Source organism: Sorex araneus, chromosome 8 (genome assembly GCF_027595985.1).
Source record: "Sorex araneus isolate mSorAra2 chromosome 8, mSorAra2.pri, whole genome shotgun sequence".
NCBI lineage: Eukaryota > Metazoa > Chordata > Mammalia > Eulipotyphla > Soricidae > Sorex > Sorex araneus.
In genome coordinates this window covers 6801855-6822730 of record NC_073309.1, presented here as the reverse complement: position 1 = coordinate 6822730, position 20876 = coordinate 6801855, and the positions used below count along the sequence as shown (strand labels likewise).

The 20876-nt window shown below is 41.0% G+C and overlaps 1 protein-coding gene across 2 annotated transcripts in view; it reads left to right on the top strand.

Moving 5' to 3' along the window:
* Window positions 1-20876, top strand: part of CNTNAP4 (contactin associated protein family member 4) — a 277745-nt gene that overhangs the window by 152434 nt on the left and 104435 nt on the right. For both annotated transcript variants that reach the window (XM_004600513.2, XM_055145181.1), the window contains exons 5-8: window positions 10695-10898; window positions 11641-11828; window positions 12964-13107; window positions 16734-16995. In XM_004600513.2, coding sequence (XP_004600570.2) covers window positions 10695-10898; window positions 11641-11828; window positions 12964-13107; window positions 16734-16995 — 798 coding nt within the window. The remainder of the gene's footprint in view (window positions 1-10694; window positions 10899-11640; window positions 11829-12963; window positions 13108-16733; window positions 16996-20876) is intronic.

Genomic DNA, 20876 nt, shown 5'->3' with positions numbered 1-20876 from the left:
GGAGAAGGAAGGAAGGAAGGAGGGAGGAAGGAAGGAAGGAAGGAAGGAAGGAAGGAAGGAAGGAGGGAGGGAGGAGGGAGGGGAGAGGAGGAGGAGGGAAGGAAGGAGGGAGGGAGGGAGAGGGAAGGAGGAGGGAGGGAGGAAGGAAGGAGGGAGGGAAGGAAGAAGGAAGGAGGGGAGGGAAGGAAGGAAGGAAGGAAGGAGGGAGGGAAGGAGGGAGGGAAGGAAGGAGGGAGGGAAGGAGGGAGGGAAGGAAGGAGGAGGGAAGGAAGGAGGGGAGGAAGGAAGGAGGGAAGGAAGGAAGGAAGGAAGGAAGGAAGGAAGGAAGGAAGGAAGGAAGGAAGGAGGGAGGGAGGGAGGGAGGAGGGGAGGAAGAGGGAGGGAGGGAAGGAAGGAAGGAGGAGGGAGGGAGGAAGGAAGGAGGGAGGAAGGAAGGAAGGAAGGAAGGAGGGAGGGAAGGAGGGAGGGAAGGAAGGAGGGAGGGAAGGAAGGAGGGAAGGATAGGAGGAAGGAAGGAAGGAAGGAAGGAAGGAAGGAGGGAGGAGGGAAGGAGGAAGGAAGGAAGGAAGAAGGAAGAAGGAAGGAAGGAAGAAGGAAGGAAGGAGGAAGAAGGAAGGAAGGAAGGAAGGAAGGAAGGAGGAAGGAAGGAAGGAAGAAGAAGGAGGAAGAAGGAGGAAGGAAGGAAGGAAGAAGTTGGTTTTGTTATTGGTGTTGGTTGGGTGGTTTTTGAGCCACACCCAGCTGTGTTCCTAGCTCACTCCTGGCTCTGAGCTCAGGGCTCACTCTCGGCAGCTGGGCTTGTAGACCATATGCAAGGCCAGGGATCGAATTCAGGTGGGCCATGTGGGTAGCAGCCTCTTGCTGCACCAGTCCCTGATGTGCAGAGTTTTTGATTAGTATGCTTAAATGCACACTTAAATACTTAGACTTCTTAAATGCAGACTGTTTAGAAGAAAGTTATGGATTCTACTTAGTGCATGGGTATAAGTCAATAATTACAAACTGAAGTGAACTTTAAAAAAATACGAATGTGCCCTTTATAATGTAAAAAATGTCAATATTTTTTTGAATGTTGGGAAGTTGAAACTACTTACATCAGTAGATTTTGGTTTAGAAAACATATCAAGAGCAAATAGAAGAAAGTAGCCTAAGAAGTGCAAATTTCACTTGTGAATAAAAGTATAGAGAATTAGGTAACTAAAGTTTTCTAATCAGCATGCTGATCTCCTATACAACTGTCTGGTTATGGAAGAAATGAAAGGCTGAACATTTATTTGATTTGCTGTAGAAGATAATGACAATAAAACTTGATTCCTGTTATGGAAAAGCCCAGTCATTATGGATTTCTAATCTCTGCCCTCAAGTTGTCCATCAGACTCTAGCTGAGAAATTCATTTTATGCCAAAATTTAAAAAAGAGATTGATTTGAGCTGGCCTTAAAAATCAAGAGGATAAATTATAATTCTCTGAAAAGTTTTGTTGTCTTAAGATTTTAAATTTGATGGGTGATATTATTATAAAACTTAAAATTGAGCTTAGCTATTCTAATACTAAATGAAGAAAACAATGAAAATAAGGATTATGTCAAAAGAATTCAGAACTGATGAGGCTTTTTATGACCAAAGATGTAAATTTCTTAACATTAATTAGCATGGTATCTGTAGTTTTAAAACATATTAGATATGTTTAAGTGAATTGACTCATGACAATACCAAAAATATCATACTAGCCTCCTAAATCAAATAGTAAGGAAGCAGCTCATTTTGAAAATGAATAAATTAAGGGAAACATCAAGCATTTATCCTAAGCAAATAGAAGACAGGAGGGAATTTCTCTTCCAATCTATGTTCCAGGTAATAAATAAAGAAGGACTAATAGAACATCTAGGTTCATTGCAACCCTGGTTAAATTAATGGACCAAATAAATTATTTAGAAGATCTCATGCACCAAAAAAAGAAAAACCACCCAAAACACCCATTTGCTTTTGGAACCAGGCATGGTAGTGGGGAAGTTTTTATTTGACTATTTTGCTTCCTGAAACAATGATAATGTATATGTATTTTATATAAAAATGCATAATTAAAACATGCTATTTAAAAGTGATATGTATTACCAGTATATAATTCAGCAATTATTATTGCTGTAGCAACAATATATAAAATTAATTCTATAATCTAGATTATCTGTTTGTATATATATATAAAAGGTAGGTAGAGAGATTTTTTTAAATGCTTTGGGTGCTGAAGTTCATCTCACAAGAGCTAGAAACTCTAGAAGACCTTGTTCATGAAGGACAAAAATATTCTCCAGGAGACCCACATTTAAATGACACTTTCTTCCCACTCTCCTCTCCTCTCCTCTCCTCTCCTCTCCTCTCCTCTCCTCTCCTCTCCTCTCCTCTCCTCTCCTCTCCTCTCCTCTCCTCCCCTCCCCTCCCTCCCCTCCCCTCCCCTCCCCTCCCCCTCCCTCCCTCCCCTCCCTTCCCCTCCCCTCCCCTCCCCTCCCCTCCCCTCCCCTCCCCTCTCCTCTCCTCCCCCTCCCCTCCTCACCCCTCCCCTCCCCTCTCTCCAGTCCTTATATTTTTGGGCCTCACCTGGTTGTACACATTACTGGTGATCATTCTTGGCTCTCTGCTCAGCAGTGACCTTGGTGGTACATGGAATCGAATCAGAGTCAACCACATGCAGTGGAAGGGAGGTTTCTTAACCATTGCTCCTTCGTAGTTTGTTTGGTTGGGAGAGGGGGTGCATCTGTCAGGACTCAACCGCTACTCCTGGATCTGTGCCCAGGTCACTTCCAGCTGAGCTTCAGGAGCCATATGTTGTGCTGGTGATTGGGTTGGCACATGCAAGGCACACACCTTACATCCCATACTCTCCCCTGATCTCAAGTGAGTTTTTCTTAAAGATGCATCTCAATTTTTGAAAGTCAATATATTCTGTCAGTCAATATATTCTCTGTGTTATTAACACAATTACATAAAAAATAATAAAAATAACCTGTCAGTTTATAGGTATCGTGATGTTTAGGCCAAAAGAAACCAAAACTTACTAGGCTGAGAAAGAAGTCTGATATCTGCATTCAAGGTTCAGAATAGCTGAAAATTGAGAGGCTTAAGGTGGAGCACTGGAAAGGGAGTGGGGAGGAGAGAAGAAGAGAGAGGGGACTAGCTCGGTTTTTTAGATCTAACCATCCCTTAAATCCTGGCTAATTCCGAACTTCACTTGCCTACCAAAAGCTACCAATGTGTCCTGGTGGAAACTGAAGGATGGAAAGGCACATCTGCAGGATTTCAGCATGTACCTGGAGTCAGGAAGACCAGGTCTGGGGTTCCAGTCCTGCCCATTGAGAGGGACTTTGTAACCATCTGATGCTTAACTGAAAAGTCCAAAGGGTGTTGGCCTTGTAGGAAGACCATGCTCAACTGGAGGGTATCCCAGGGCCAAAGACAGCAGTTGGTGCTACTTAGAATCAAGAGGATACGCACTTGCCTCTCCCCCATTTCCCCTTCCTCACTTTCACCTCACCCTCCCCATCCTCATCCTCTGCACCCCCACTCCTTTCTGCTAGCTCACTTTCCTCCCCTGAGAGAGTGGTCATCTCAGCTTAAACAGCCCTTCCTCAGTAATGGCGTCCCCGGTGTAGATAGTGCCAATTTAGATCTTCCTGTTCAGAACTCTCTTTCCATTCTCTTATTTTCCTTCGGGCTCCACTTGAGATTTGTACATGTATCTGCTCACCTGTGGTGTGTCAGTTGCCTGGTGTCACCGTTCCCTTCACATGGACAGACCCATGAGGGCAGAAGGTGGTCACTATTACAATCGTGGAATTATTCTCCACTGTTTCAAAGAAGGAGACTCAGCACCTACATTTCAATGATCTGCTTTGATCTTTGAAAAGTCACAAAAAATAAGAGCAGCAGACATTCAATGTCCTTCAAAGACACAATTGAGTGTCCTTGAAGTCGAAGATGGTACCACACTCATGTCTATTTAAAAGCTTCATTTAGATTAGTAGATTAGTATTTGTGTGTCAGTGATCATATTTGTTCCCATAACCTCCTGGAGCCTGACCAATCTAAACTCAGCCTATTTAAAACCATGATAGTGAAGTTAGCTTTTCCCTGCGGTTATATGAAGCACTTGATCCTGTGCCTCTTCCTTTTTATTGTATTAATTTTAGTTGTTTGAAACTTAAGAGTCCCTTAAATCATCCTGTGTCCTTCTATGCTACTATGCAAAAAATAGTACAACTGATTTCCTGCTGCTTTATCCAGTACGTGGTCTCACCCAGCCGTCTCTTCAAAACCCAATTCAGTAATGCAGATCTCAAGTGCCTATGCATCACGCCATTGCTTTAATATTTCACTACCTAACAGTTAAACAGGGACTCGGTCTGATTTATGTTTCTTAGAAGTCAAAATTGAGCCTCTGTTTCGTAATTCATGGGTTGTAATTTCCAAATAAAGAAACAGTCTGCAATGTGTAAGGCCGACTGCAGGGTAGCCAAGAAGCGTTCGGTCCATCACTCTTTCCCCAGTGATAATCCTCTTTTTTGGGGTGATTCCCAGACAATTAAAGTTTCTTTTGTCTTTCTTTCAGGAACTCTTCCAGTCTTTCATAACCTTGAGACAAAGTCACTTTTCTATTTTTCAAGGATAGGTTTTCCACATTTTCTGTTCCATTTTTTCTCTTTTAAGTTCCTTAGTCAACTGACCTCATCAATAATGCAGTGATTCATAGTTTAACTCACAGAATCAATTTCTCTCTGCAACATCTTTCAGGGACAAGTCTCTACCACCTCCACAGTTTTCTGCAAGTGCCACCTATGGTATGAATAAATAAAACATTCGTTTTCTATGGTTCCATTCAATATGCAATAAAGCGATGCATTTCCAGAGAATGACTTCTGTTGCCTCATTTTCTTCCTGTCACATAACCTTCATGCTCTCTCCTGCCTCAGAATCACTGAGGAATGTGCATTCCTGGGACCGTTCTCAGAGGTCCTAATTTGGCAAACATCAGACAGAGACCAGGAGACTGTTGGTGGGGACCCCAAGACATTCTTCTCAGTTGATTCCCACGTGACCTGACTCAAACTCCGTTTAATAAAGCCTTGTTGTGCATACGTATGCTTTTCTTAGTAAACTATTTGGAGGATACTGCTTTTCCATCTGATCTTCTCTTACAATTTGAAAAGGCTTGAACTTCTGGAGCAGGGGTAATGGAGGGCTGCCGGATCAAGGAGAAGGTATTACAGGGAGGAAGGTTGGTGTGTAATATATGCAGAACTAGGACAAACTGTTGGCGGCGTGTGGAGGAAGAGCGTTTCTGCGACGCGGGAGGCACCCTCCTCAGAGACTGAGCAGCTCCTCTCTTTGTATACATGTCAGAAGTGGTTCGGTACTCAACCCTGCTGCAGACGCCCAGCTCCCAGCTGCACCTCCAATAATCACATCTCCGGGAAAGCGTGTGTCTTCCCTGCTAGATTGTAAGCACCTTGAAAAACAAATGCTTTTTGTTTTTATGCGTTGCCTTCTCCTAGGTACCCTCAGGAAGGCCTTCGTAAATAAGCAGTACAGAACACACATTTCTGAAATACTGCTTCTGACACACACTCCCTGGGAGACATTTGAATATTTTCTATCAGAAAATTCTTCATGCTACAGGAGATTGTATTTCTGAAGCATGCAAATCAAGCAAACGATATCTCTTTCCCGGGGTCACGGGAAGAATTGATAGGAGAGTAGGGCCTGAAATCTTTGAGTCTCTTTTGTCCTGGCTTCCTGCTCTAAATGGAAAGATGTGAGAAGGAGTATTCGCCGAGGATTCAGGTCACTGGCAATTGTTGTGGTGAGTCAGCTTAGGCATTAGCTGACAGACTGAGAAAAAGCCGCAGAACCTGGATGGCTCAGAAGCATTATTCTTCCAGAACATCCTGACAGTGACATTGATAATTGAGGGTTTCTTTGAAATTCATGATTTTTCTTTTCAATAAATGCACCAAATACATTTTAAGACTTATTTTTTTTTCCTGTACCTTTTTTCCTAGCCCAGTAGGGGAACAATTAACTAGCAGCATTAGCATTTGTAATACTTAGCATTTACTGAGTTCTGATAATGTATCAGCAAATCTTCCAAAATTTTCCAGACATATATTACTATATAATAGTCCAGTGAAGGATAATTATTATTATTTCTGTGTTACAGATAAGGAGATAGGTACAAGAAGAATGCCTAATCTGCTCTAGTAGAATAATGCCTTATAACCAAGTCACAGTACATGACAAAGACACTTGACAGGCGTGATTGAGTGAGTAAAGTTGAGATGGAGAGATTATTTGGGATTAGCAAGTGTAATCACCAGCATTCTTATCAGAGAGAAGGAGGTGGATCACAGTCAGAAATGGGTGGAAAGACAGAGAAGAGACAACCGGCAGAGAAAAGCTATAGAAGGCAAGGATGGTATCTGCAGAAATGGCAGAAGTTTCTAGAAGGGCAACCCCTGCCAGTACCTTGATTTTGGAACTCGTGAATTCCGAAGTGATTACGAGTAAATTTGTGTTGTTTAATACAATCAAATATGGTTAGTTGTTATGGCAATGAAAGGAACATGAAGTTCATTGGAGAGGAACAGGTACCGAATGAACGCTCTCACCTGTGGGACATAAAGGAACATGGTAAGTGAATGACAAATGGCCAAAGGCTGCAGAACTGAGCTCCCCATGGTTGGGAGGACAAGGGGAGTCTCTGGGGGAGGGAGGACACTGGCAAAGGGCATTTTGTGTTGGGGCATTATGTGCTCGAATCCTATCATTAACATGATGCCTAAAATGATTTTTTTTAATTTAAAAAAAAGTAAAAGGGACATAATGTAAAGGGAGACTCTAAACACACAGAGACTGGTTGTTTTGTTAAACTATAGTAAACACCATCCATATATGCTCAGGAGGGCTAGACCATGGGAATTGGTCGTGTTGGCGACTTGTTAAATGAAAATTAGGATCCAAGCTAGAGATAGGACAGCAGATAAGACACTTGCCTTGCACTGGCCAACTGTGATTCATTCTGGCACCAAATGTGGTTCTCTGAGCACCTCCAGAAGTGAGCCCTGAGCACAGACCCAGATATAGGCTCTGAGGTGTGACCCCAAAGTCAAACAACTATAGCAACAACATCCCACCAACCAAATTAGAATCAATGTTCTCTCATTGTGAGCTAGAATGTGGCAGAGACACATTACTTATAGATAATCATCCAATAGTTAAAATTATAACCTGTTAATAAGCCTAACAATAGACATAATTAGAACATCATTTTTCCTTTCAATCAAGTCTCTTCTGGCATTCTTTTTGTTTTTGAGCCACACTTGGCCATAATACCCAGGGCTTACTCGTGGTTCTACACTTGAGAATCGCTCCTGGTGGGGCTTAAAGGACAATATGAAATGCCGGGGATCGAATCCAGGTCAGTGCATGCAAGATAAGAGCCTTACGTGCTCTACTATCTCTCCAGCCCTGTTAAGGTTGTTTTTTGTTTTTGTTTTTGTTTTTACTGGAGAAATTGTGCTAATTTCTGATTCTAATTTTTCTAGAGAAAATTTATCAGACCTGTACTTTTCCTATTTATTTTCTATATATATAATCCAACTGAATGCAAGGGATTCTTTTTCTGAAACTTTTTACAAAAGGTAGGAATAAATGTGATTCTGGCAGTTTATTTAGTTACTAATTATAGTTTGACTGCTTGATTTCATGTTTCTAAGCAAATATTTATGTTCTAATAAGCAAATATTTGTTTCTAAGCAAACATGACCTGATATTTGCTTAGAAACTCAATATCTGTATTAACTAACTTTAATTTCTTAAGAATTGTTTTGTGGTTATTATTTTAAATTGCTTGCTTTTTCTATTATGTGTGTAAATAGTTGTAAAAGTGACTTATTTTTAGAGTATAGCTCAAATAATACTGTTGGGAATTATGCTGAATTTTTTTCCCTTTGATGAGACTCAGGGGGGGTTGTTTGTCCTGACAAACGTGCCCACAGTTCAGATTTTCTTGAGCTCTTTTCTTGAAAGGTTTTCTTCATCTGTGCCTGATTTCTGTGATGTGATGATAGCCGGTAGGTTGACCCCTTGGTTTCACTGTTTTCTAACTTTCAGGTTTCTTTTCTTCATGGTGAACTCCCCTCACCCCTTCTCGGTCCCCTGACCTCTGCTGTCAATTCTCGACAGACTCTATAAACTTCGTCTCATCCCGTGAAGGAGAGAATATACTGGCAGAATGCAGAGGCTTCTTGGAATGAGTCATTCTAGTCTGTGGCGCCTATTGTAGGATTTGAGCAAGTGAGGACAGTGGGAAGCTACTGATTCTCCTCTTCAGAAGCCAGAGCTTTCTAGAACTCATCTCTGAGTCTTTCCGTATTCACCTTAGGAACACGATCCCTGTCTTTTTTGAATGCTGACCTAGGGATTTTGTGAGGTTGAGGATTCCCTTGCTAATTGCTTATCTTCAGTGACTGCCGTCCTTGCGCTGTTGATCCTCCTACGTCTCAGTATCTAGTGCAGTGCCTCAGATGGGTTGTAAGAATGCAGTGCCCTGCTCAGTGCTAGAAATTGCACACCTCGAAGTGAGATGACGGGAGGTAAAAGTGAGAAGGAAAGTGGCAACTAGCTTCAGCTGAAGAGATAAAAATGTACACCATTGTTTTAGGCTATGGTTGTTAGTTTTTTTTAGTACTTTTTTTTTTTGCAAGGTGTGGGAGTGAGTTAGACCACACCCAATGGTGCTCAGGGGTTGCTCCTGCTCTGTATTCAGGGGTCACTCCTAGCAGTGCTCAGACTATTTATGGTGCTGGGGATTGAACAGGGGTCAACCGCATGTGAGGCAAGCACCTTCATGCCTGTACTCTATCTCTCTGGTGCCTCACTACTCTATTTTTCTAATAGAAATATTCTAGGCACAAATTCTGTAAGTTCCATGAAAGGATAATATAGCCACTTAAGTATAAAAATAGCAACAGTAAAATAGATGAAATAGAAAAAATAGTAGGTAAAGTAACAGGCTAAGTTTCTACTGAAAAAAGAAATTCCTCTTGGTAGATAGGTCCAAAAATAGACTATCTAAAATAAAATCATTATTATGATGGTTGCCTTTAAGCAATACATTAGCTTAGACATAACTGCATTGCTCCAAATGTGTCAGCAGTTAAAGTCTGTCTTATTGGAATTTGTCTTAATTTATTGTAATCTAATAATCATAGAACACATTATTTGTATTTGACACAGAGTTATGTCTGTACCATGCACATTCATTCAGCTATATAACAAGGAATAATTGTTCAGTTAACATTATTCTTTCTACAGAATGCAATGTTTATTCATGTGCGCTTGGTGATGAATTCTTTATAAGCACATTAACAAGATGTGAAAAAATCAAACCTCAGAATTTTCGAAAGATGTCTGCCAAAAATAGTTGAAAAAATTTTGGGGGGGCAGTGAATATAAATGGTTCACATTAAATATGTTGGATAAATGGAATAAGATACATGTTGGGCACCAAGTAGCTATAATAATTTTGTCAAATGAAACAAGATGAGTAAACTATAATGTCATTTTGTTGACTGGGAAAAGTCAGCTAGTCTGTTGAAAAATAGCTTCCTCTTTTATTGGGTTTCCCTACATCGTCATTTATTACATAAATGTACTCTCAAGGGCAATTGCCTATTTAAAAAAAAACACTTTGGTTTGTGAAAGGCTGAAAATACTGCTTGGCACTCTGAGTATTATTAGTTCTGTGTGTGTGTGTATGTGTGTGTCTGTATCTTGTGTAGGGTGCAACTAATTTTGACAGATGTACTGTTATGTTCGTGGTGTGACATGACATCTTTTTTCAGACGAACTGAATAAAAGTGATCTTGACAAAGAGTAGATAAGACACTGTCAGGAAACTGAAGAAACACGTCAGTGTCACAGTTCTGACACAGATGCAGCAGCACAGCCCTTATAGTATCATTAAACGAGTCTCTTCCTTATATTGTCCTTCAGAAGACAGAAAATAGTATGCCTGTTTAATAACCATGACTTAGCCACCAAAAGAATAATAATAATAATAATAAAAACCCACAGGTCTGGTTAGTATTTCTTAAAGGCGAGCTTTGATGATGCTTATGTATGTGTGGGTATATGTATGTGAATCTCTCATATAAACAGCAGGTCTGAGAGAATTTGGGGACACCAGCGCCCCTTTTGCAGGAGCTGGAAAGCCATCTGAGTGTCAACATTTTGAGAACACCATTAAACATATTGATCATGAGATCTGTCCAGTGTGGTTATGGATATCGACCAGAAGCATTTCACCAACCTCACTGGTTTCTGTTTTTATGAAATGAGAAGAAATAGCCTTTAATGATAGAGGAGAAAATTAGTGCTGTGTCTTAAAACAGATTTCGAGATCATGAGTGTTGTGAGGAGGTGAGAATAGACTAAAATAAAATCAGTCCTAGGAGTCAAGGGGGAATTATTCGATTTTGGTGGCTCTATTTCCCCTTGCTCTGATGACAGCCCTGTATAATTCAGGGCTGAATTATACATGCTGTGTGTGTGTGTTAGTGCTTTCTCTGTCTATAGGCATTTAAAATGCTTTCAGGAAAAGCATATTTATCCTTAGAATCACTGTAATGTCTTTGTCTCTAGGATCAGAGGTGGTCGATCTTGATGGAAAAAGTTCTCTTCTATATAGATTTGATCCCAAAGCCCTAAGCCCCATAAAGGATGTGATTTCTTTGAAATTTAAAACCATGCAGAGCGATGGTATTCTCTTCCACCGGGGCGGGCAAAGTGGAGATCACATCACCCTGGAGTTAAGAAGAGGAAAACTCTTTTTACTTATTAATTCAGGTAAATAAATCTCTTTGCTAAAATCCTTGGAAAGCTGCTAATTTTTACAGGAAATCAGTGGGCATATGCTTGTATGTTTGTGTGGGGCACCATGAGGTACAGGGGATTGAACCCAAGGCTCCTACATGCAGCGCATGTGCTCCAGCCCTCCAAGCAATCTCCCTGGTCCCACTTTCTGCTTGTTGTTTTTCAGTTTATCTCCTAACAACTAAGCTGCCTTACTCCCAGATTCCAGGGCCGCCACTTATATTTCTGTATATATCTCATGTATGTGTCTCTCATATTATATATTTATAATACTGCACTGTGCTTTCATGTAAGAACAGTTCATACTTGTTATTTTGCTCCAAACATGTGTAGACTTTTTGTTTGTTTGTTTGTTTGTTTGTTTAGCACCAGTAGAACTGTGTGGCTGTTTTCAAGCAGCAAAAAGAAATGGATGGGTCGCTGAAAAAAAATACCAAGGTAGTAAAAATGATGAGGTTGTAGCTAAGATAAAATTTGCATTGAAAACGAGCATGTGATGGATAATACTAATAAAGAGAATTAACTGTGGAGGAAATTGCCACCAGGTTGAGAGGCTGTTATGTTCATAGTTCGCCTGAATCCACACTGCCGTTTGCACGGAATGCAGGGAAGGAGATCGCCATATCACTGAGTGACGCTGACCCACAAAAGACTCTCTTTCTTCTTCTTTCTAAAGAGTAATGGTGCTGTTGCTTACTTTTCCCCCTCTCGCAAGGTGAAGCAAAGCTGCCTTCACCGCACACCCTGATCAACCTCACCCTGGGCAGCCTACTGGATGACCAGCACTGGCATTCTGTGCTCGTCCAGCACTTGGGCCAGCAAATCAACTTCACGGTGGATGAACAGAAGCACCGCTTCCACGCCACCCAGGGGGACTTCAGCTACCTGGACCTGGAGCATGAGGTGTGGTTGTTCCGTCCCAACTAAGACAGGTCCGGGCGATGAAAGTGGCTTAGCGGTGCCAAAGGAAATGGCTTTCTAGAAACTTCTGCTTCCCACGAACACCAAAGACCTGCTGAGGGTCAGTGAGAGCGTGCAGGGCTGAAGGCACATGCCTTGCAGGAGACTGACCCTGTCTCTGTCCCTGATACCACATGGTCCCCTGGGTACCCTCTGGGGTGGCCTGGGTATCCCTGGAATTGAAGAGCCTGAGTGCCATCAGCAACTTGGGCTCTAGCATCGACCGCTTGGCCTGGTCGTCAGAGGATGGCTGGGAAGGACCCCCTCTGCCTCCTGAACGCTGAGGGTTGCAAAAGCAAAAAAAAAAATCCTGAAGCATTGCCCAGAGTGACCTAAGTCACAGATATGGGCAGGCTCTGTGAAGGCTTCATCTTCTCACCTACTAGAGGGTGGTCACCTTTCTTACCTGAAGTGTGCAGTCACATGATGTCACCTACAGCAAATGTCCAGGAAGCGGTCCCATTACCGCTAGTAAATCTGGAACATTGCATGTCTTTTGTGCTATAGCGCACATGACTGGCTATTGTCTATTTCTAGAGAGGCAGTAGCAGGGAACCCAGTAATTCATTAATAACTAACATAAATGCTGTTGTTCTGGTGTACCAGAAATGTCTATAAAATAAAGCAATATAATCAGTGATATCATTAAACATAGATTTCCCGTGGGTATAAAGATGTATTTTTATCCACCAGCCAATAAATTTCAAATCCAAGTGTGATTAGCAGCTTTCTGGGATAATTGAGGGCTGATGTAAATAAAATTGAAAGCATATAATTAAAAAAAAACTTTTTGTTGAAGGAGCATTAGATTATAATGTTACATTGTCATGTATACATTGTTCTCAATCAGCAACTCTCTTTACTTCATTAAGTTCACCACAAAATTTAATATCATCCTTCAACATATAATTTTTCAAAATACACTTTCTTACCTTTTTCTATGTTTGGAATTTATAATGCGGAAGTATAGAGGAATAAAAAATTGACGTGATGCTTGTTGCTATTGTTGCTAATCATAATTAAGCAGATTATCAGAAAATCACTAAACAATATTATTGATGCCATTTTTCTTTCTAAGATCAGCTTTGGAGGGATTCCAGCACCTGGAAAATCAGTGTCATTCCCCTATAAAAATTTTCATGGATGTTTAGAAAATCTTTACTATAATGGAGTGGATATCATTGATCTGGCCAAGGGGCAGAAACCACAGCTCATCATTCTGGTAAGAGCTTCTCCATGTGGCAGGAGAAAAATTGTCTGCCTTTTCTCGGCATGGAATTGGATTCCCATTCCATCAGATGTTTTGAAGTTTACTCTTACTTCTAAATATTTTTCCTCCGCTTGACAATATGCATGTGAGGCATGCATTCTATCTTAAGATTTTACAATTCATAGGGAGCGAATATTTTTATAGGAAGCACAACTGTTTTATTCTTTACAGTTGATAATTTAATTTTGCTGTGATAGCCTTACTCCCAAGGAGACTAATTTCTTCTGCGCTCTCATTTCCTTAATAAGATGCTCTGACAAACTCTCTAAATAGGCATGCCGAGTTCGAGGAATCAGATAACATCCATGTAGATTAGAGAGGCGTCTGAAAACACTCATCTTTTGCCATGGTCATTCATGACAATGAGGAGGAACTAATAACTAATTGGCTATTGTGGGTTGCGCCTGTCAGTCTGCCCTCCCCTCCCCCCACCGACTGTGTTATGTTTTAATTCTGGGGAAATGCAGTCCCGTTTAAGTATGACCAGCATGGTCAGGAGTCAGTGAGGGGCAACGCTATCACTAGGAGAGGTTCTATTTTAGGCCCTGGGGCTAGGCCATTAGCCAGAGAGGCCGAGATCCTTCTTTGCAACAGAGTGCGGGAGAGCTGGGGACAGACCACATGTCAGTGGCCAGTGGTCACCGGGCTGACCACACACTCACATGCAGCCTCTCAGGACTCTGCCCATGTTTCCTTTCTGACTCAGACCACACGTGCTTCGTGTTTGGCTGACTGAGAACCCGAACCAGATGAACCGGAGAATTCTGAGAGGCAGGAATGCCAGCCGTGCCAGCTGGGTGATAGCAAAGAGGACCCAGCCAGCACTGCCAGACAGTCCTATAGTCTTCAGAATTCAGAATACATCCACATCAGGTGCTGTGGTAGCCACAGAGCCCACAGCACATTCCACGGGCATTTTTCTTCCTTGCTAAATGCTTTCGTCCTAATTCTGTCTGAGTTGGTAATATTTTTCAAAAGTATGTCACCCAATGAGATGTTTATATAGTCTCTCTCTCTTTTTTTAAAAAAATTAAAGGAGAAAGGATTTTAAAGGAAAATAAAGCCTAGAGAATTTTATTCCATTGCCAAAGCACTGGAGCACTGTAGCACTGCCGTCTCGTTGTTCATCGATTTGCCTTGTTGTTCATTGATTTGCTCGAGCAGGCACCAGTAACGTTTCAATTGGGATACTTGTTGTTACTGTTTTTGGCATATTGAATATGCCATGGGTAGCTTGCCAGTTTCTTCCATCCGGGTGGGATACTCTCGGTAGCTTGCCGGGCTCTCCAAGAGGGATGGAGTAATCGAACCCCGGTCAGCCGCATGCAAGGCAAACACCCTACATGCTGTGCTATCACTCCGGTCCATTGCCAAAGCAAGTTTCCAAAAACTCATTTTTAAGTAAAAGTCACTTTGCTTTGGTGAGGGGGTTTTTTGCTTGCAAACCTGCTTGTTGCTGCTCTCAAGTGAAACATAAACCAAACTGCAGCTGGTAAGATGTGTTGGCTTTTCCAGTTGTTTTTCTCTCAGGGGTTAGTCATGGACTCTTCAGCTTTTGTTATTTCATTCATCAGGACAAGATTCCAGTCAACTGGCAGCTCCCATTGAATAGTGCTTTAGCATCACCAGGACCAAATGGTATAACTTCAATGCCATATCCTTCATCAAATGGATGAAGTTGACTTTTGAAATCTAAAGTTAGAAAATTTGTTAAAAGGTACTTTTAGGAAAAGTAAAATTTTTGTTCTTTGTTTTGGAAGCACATAAAATTTGTTATTGCTAAATAATTTAGACCTTAAATTTGAAGAGTATTAAAATACATATTTCGCTCAAATAGAATAATTTTCACACACATTTTAATGAAAATGTATGCACTTTTATCATGAGGTTTTGTTTCTAAAACACTTGATATATGTAAATCTGATAAGAGCATAATAATAAGGAATAAGGACAAGTAGCTTTTTTGTTTTTGATGATGGTGAGAAGTACAGTGGACATTGCAGTAAGCGGTGTTAAAGATGAAAAAAAAAGAGCTGAGCGCTGACTGTGAAGATATGAATGCCACTCTGAGGGAAACAAGCCCTGGAGAGCAACAAAATCTTTAAAAGTACTAAGTCACAATTATTAAGCAAACGCAGTATAAATAAGAGTGGTAGATCACTTTGGCATTTTGTCATTGAACTTATGCAGCTGCTGTCATGGACGTGGGGAAGAAAATGTTCCTGTACTTAGCCAGTCGAAATATGGAGTATTTTCATTTTACCTGTTGGAAAAGGAGCTGAGTGTATTTGTTTATTAAAGCACAGAGAGGCTGTTGTTCTGTGTCTAAAACTTTCCTATAGAACTTGAAAATACCAGCTTGCAGAGAAACACCAAAATATTTTCTGACAGCATTGATGGTAGAAGCAAAAAACCAGGAAACAACCTGGTGCACAGTTACAGGAAAACAACCCTAGAAGAAGTGGAATAGTCTTCACCCTCCAGACTATGCATTCAATGAGGAGAAGGGATTGGGCTTATGTCTGATCATCAAAGGGATTGCCAGAAGATAATTTTTAGCGACAAAGTCATCAGTAAACAACACTGAGAACAGAAAGTTGTAAATAACAATGAAAGGAGAAAAATTATTTATTAGCTATGATCAGGGATCACCAAAACAGTATTCTTTAATATTTTATTTTGTATTTATTTTCCTAGACTTAACAGGTCTCATTCCCCTGACCCTGAAAGAGCCTCCAATCATTGGGAAAGATGAGTAAGGAGAGGCTGCTAAAATCTCAGGGCTGGGACGAATGGAGATATTACTGGTGCCCGCTCGAGTACATCAATGAACAACGGGATGTCAGTGATACAGTGACACAGACTTAAATATTTAGTTTTTTAGGCTCAGATAGATGACTTCAGAGAGGTTGTGAGATGGAGAAAACCCAAAGAGTGATATTTTTGACTGATTGTAAGGTCCCTGGATTTGCCATCTATTTACAATTTAAATTTGTTTGAGTTCGAGTGGGCACCAGTAACATCTCTAATTGTGAGACTTATTGTTAGTGGTTTTTGGCATATCCAATATGACACAGGTAGCTTGCCAGGCTCTGCCGTGCATGCGCGATACTCTAGGTAGCTTGCCGGGCTCTCCAAGAGTGGCAGAGGAATCGAACCAGGGTCGTCTGAGTGAAAGGTGAACACCCTACCGATGTGCTATCGCTCCAGCCCTACAATTTAAATATATTTTAAAATCTATTTACAATAGACAGCAAGGATTTGATTTTTTTATGTGGGTAGCAACTTGTTGCTTTAAACTGAGAATATGTAAGGCCAAAGAGATAGTACAGCAGGTAAGTCACTTGCCTTACATGCGGTCCACCCGAATTCCATCCCTAGCAACACATAAGGCCTCTGCCAGGAGTGATCCCTGTTCAGAGAGCTGGGAGCAAGCCCTGAGCACCACCAGGAGTGGCCCCCAAACCAAAAGAAACTGAGGTTATTTAGACATTGAGAACCAACATTTGTGGGTAATTGGAATTCTCTTACTCATGGACTGTCTCATTGAAAAGCTTTTTCTCATACTTTCTCCTCAGGGAAACGTGTCCTTCTCTTGCTCACAACCACAGCCTGTGCCAGTGACTTTTCTTACTCACCGGAGTTACTTAGCGCTGCCGGGATCTTCTGGAGATGATCAGATCTTGACCACGTTTCAATTCCGAACCTGGAATAAGGCAGGCCTTCTGCTCTTCAGTGAACTTCAGTTGGTTTCAGGACACCTCCTCCTTTTTCTTAATGATGGAAAACTCAAGCTGAATCTCTCCCAGCCAGGAAAATTACCAAGTAACATCACAGCAGGTAATAAGTGTGTTCCCACAGGCGAAGCATATGGGTCTGAAAGATTTCATTATCTCCCAGGCCCTTCTCCTAAAAATTGCATGCATAACCCCAAAATTAATATTTGCTTAATAAGTGAATACTTGAGTTAATAAGAATATCAATACTTTTCCTGAGTGGAATTTAATTCCAATCTCCCTTTAAATATGGCCTCCACACTGTCAGTTCTTATTAACAAAAATGAGAGTTGCCAGGGCTAGAAATTCTCCATTATGACCTTCTCATCCACCCTCAATAGCTTGAAGAAATGTGTTTCGGGGGGAAAGGGTTAGAGACTAAAATGCACCCAAATATTTGCAGAGTATCTTTGGTGGAAAACTAGACACTCTGCAACACAGCCACTGTTTTTCCAATTCTTAGGTAGGGGAGAATGTCTTTCTGGGATTTATATCTCTAACTTAGCATCATGGAGGTCCAACCTAAATATTTGGTGAGCTTAAATTTCCATGCTGCTATTTTCTTTGCAAGAGTTGAATGCCTTTGGGGGGGGGAAATAAAAATAATTCATAGAGAGTTTTCTATTGGGACCCCAAATGTAATTCTCTTTACTTCCAGGCAATACGGTATCATTTTAATGATTGGAAGTAATATAATTAAGGAGACTAGGAATGTCTGGAAAATTAATGTCTAATTTAGGTCAGTGCTTTGGGTGAAGAATATTTTTGTCTCATCATTAAAATTATATACTTCCTGACAGGCATCTCTATCACTTCTTTCATGTACATGGTGTAACAACCCAAGCCCAGGGCCAGAGGTCAAACTGCAGTCAATGCCTATATCAACCTAATAAAGGAGCCTTAGAAAACAACGGGAAGATGCCATTTACTAATCCTATATTTTAACAGGGACCAGAATTAACAGTGTCTGTTTGGATAGGAAGCAAACGTTAAAATATAGTTGGCAGTGAACTGTAATTAGATTATACAAATGGATAGACAAATGCCTAGTCTTGAAATGTCCTGTTTGGTTTTCTTATGTGGCTGCAATTTAAAAATGAGAGCTGGAAGTTCAATATTAATTATAAATTTTGAGAGATACTATGTTGCGACTTTTTAATTAGATGCTCACAAATGTAGCCCATTTGCAGGCCTGACAAAAGGAAATAAATTAATCAGTGTCTTATTTATAATGAAGACACTCCTTAAAATGAGGACATGAGGAAATGTAAGCTTGCCATTCACGTGCTGTTCATTGCGATGAAGCCGACATCCTCCCAAAGGCGCATCTTCACAGCCTGATTTTCAACATGGGAAAGAAGCTGCTTTCACAGTATTCTCCTAGTTAGCTCTGCAAAGCGAGTTCATTTCTAAACAGTTTGCAGACATGTGTATTTAACAAATCACTGGGTGTCAGTCTGCATAGATACCCTGAAAGATGGAAAATTTTCTGGATGCGTGTTTAAATCCACTGGTATAATCCATTAGCACAGTATATGGCCTAGTGGGATTGTTTGCAGGGCTAATAATGAGAAACCTAGATGACAACGGAATGTTAGTATAAGAAAATTAACTGTTACGTTGGGCTGGAGTGATAGAACAGCGGTAGGGCATTCGCCTTTCATGCGGCTGACCCGTGTTCAATTCCTCCGGCCCTCTTGGAGAGCCCGGCAAGCTACCGAGAGTATCGCGCCCGCACGGCAGAGCCTGGCAAACTACCCGTGGAGTATTGGATATGCCAAAAATAGGAACAATAAGTCTCACAATGAGAGACGTTACTGGTGCCCGCTCGAACAAATCGATAAGCAATAGGATGACAGTGACTGACAGTGATTGACAGTGAACTCTTAGGTTTCAAATAACATATCTCATCCCCATTTTTCTAGCCTGCCTCCCTTCCTCCCTCTCCCCCTTCCTCCCTTCATTCTCTTTTTCCCTCCCTTCTTCCCTCCTTCCCTACCCCGACTCCACCTCCAGTGGTGCTTGGGGCTTACTCTTGCCTTTGTGTTCAGGGATCACTTTGGGCAGGCTCAGATCCTGCCATATGTAGGATCGAACCCAAGCTAGCTGCATGTGCAGTAAGTACCGTACCTACTGGTCTTCCACCTCATTCTCCCATCCTCTAGTTTCTTCAAAACCATTTCTTTTGCATCTTTCTGTAAACTAGCACAGTTTGCATTTGAAAATATATTATTAACTGACTGTTGTTGGGCGTTTGGTTTGCTTTCTCCTAGGGGAAATTGTCATAGGCATAACATTCAATAATTAAATCAGTTGTCAGCATGTATTAGAATGATACTTTAAGGAGAATCAAGTACTTATTGACAGGATGTTAGCATATTATACTAATTCTTGCATTATAGAAAGGTCACGCAAGTTTTTAGAGTTTTTGGAGATGCAAATATTCATTTATTTTAAAAACTCAAAATGCTCATGATCTTTCACAAAGGAATAAAACTTGAATTGCATTGAGGCAGAACTGAATGGCACAAACGTTGGAATTATCAGGCAAAATTTTTTATGTGACATACAGTTTTGCAGATTGTCACTGAGAATTATTTGGAAATATTTTGTCAGCCTATGTCAGTTTTGAAATTTTAAGGATATTATAGTCACTTAAGTCATAAAGCATATTAGCAGTTCTATAAAAATCTCTCTTGCCACCAAATATTTTCAGTCCTTGCCATTTGTCTAGGTATCAAAGCAAAAATAATTCATATGCCATCAAAAGCTTAATGAACCATACAGTTCTATTTTCCTATTAAAAAATTCTTTATTGTCAGATTTGAGATTTCTGTTATTTTAGCATTGTCGCTGCTGCTTTTTGCCTGGAGGTGAAAGCGCGGCCTATAAACTAGCTTCTGGCTCCCGTGGGCAGGGCCTGGCGGACGCGAGCCTTGCAGTCGATGAGATGTTTCTGCATTTTCATTACAAGGCCTTCATAATTCTTGTGGTCCTGGCAATGGATTTTGCCAGTCCTCTTGATTTGCCTTACCCAAGAGGGACCTTTCTTCACTCCCCTTCCTTCCCCAGCACTGGTGGAATATTCCATCCTGTCTTTATAATATAAGCCTGCCGTGCCCTTAAACTCTCAAACTGACTGGCCACAGGCACAGCCTGGTGTTGGTCCTGGCAAGAGCTGTCTGGTGTGTGAATTCTGGGTGGTGTCTCAAACCAGAGATAAGCAGGGGCCATGGGAGTTCCTTGCACTGGTTCTAAAGGCATTTGGCAATAGGCACTCCTGTTCAGTTTTTCCTTGAGCAAAGATCTGTAGGTAATTACCTTTGCAAAGAGCTTACCCAAAAGAGTAGACTAATTTGTTTTTACCTATCTTACTGAAGAGATAGCTACTATAATCTCTTAGAGAATGACGGGGGTTAAGCTGACACAGTATTTCTTTCTATTTTTTAACAAAAAATTTTATTAAAGAACCATATTTACGATGTTACTGATAATTGAGTTTTAGGCATTCAATAATTCAACACCAATCTGACACAGAATTTCTGTACTGGTGTGAAACCGGTGTATGCAAGGGGCGGATGTAAATGTGGATGTAAATGTGGTTTAGGCCTGAAAAGAGAGAGTTATAGAGAAGGAGGAGGGGAAGGAGGAAGATGAGGAAGGGATGGTGTGGTTTGAGCATGTACTAGGATGACTGTTTAGCAACCTATTATGACGAACGAGAAAACATACATATTCCACAATTCCTCCTTTCCCTTCCAAGTGATTTGGCCTTTGGAAGGGGCATCCCTATTTCCAGGTCTAAAATTGGGAAGGAGTTGTTTACCTAAAAACCAAACTAGAGTCTGATTTTAACACGATGAATTTTTTATCACCCAGAGTCGGATGAAATGAACTAAACTAATTCTTCGTGATTTAACATGAATAATAAACTCATGGGTAATA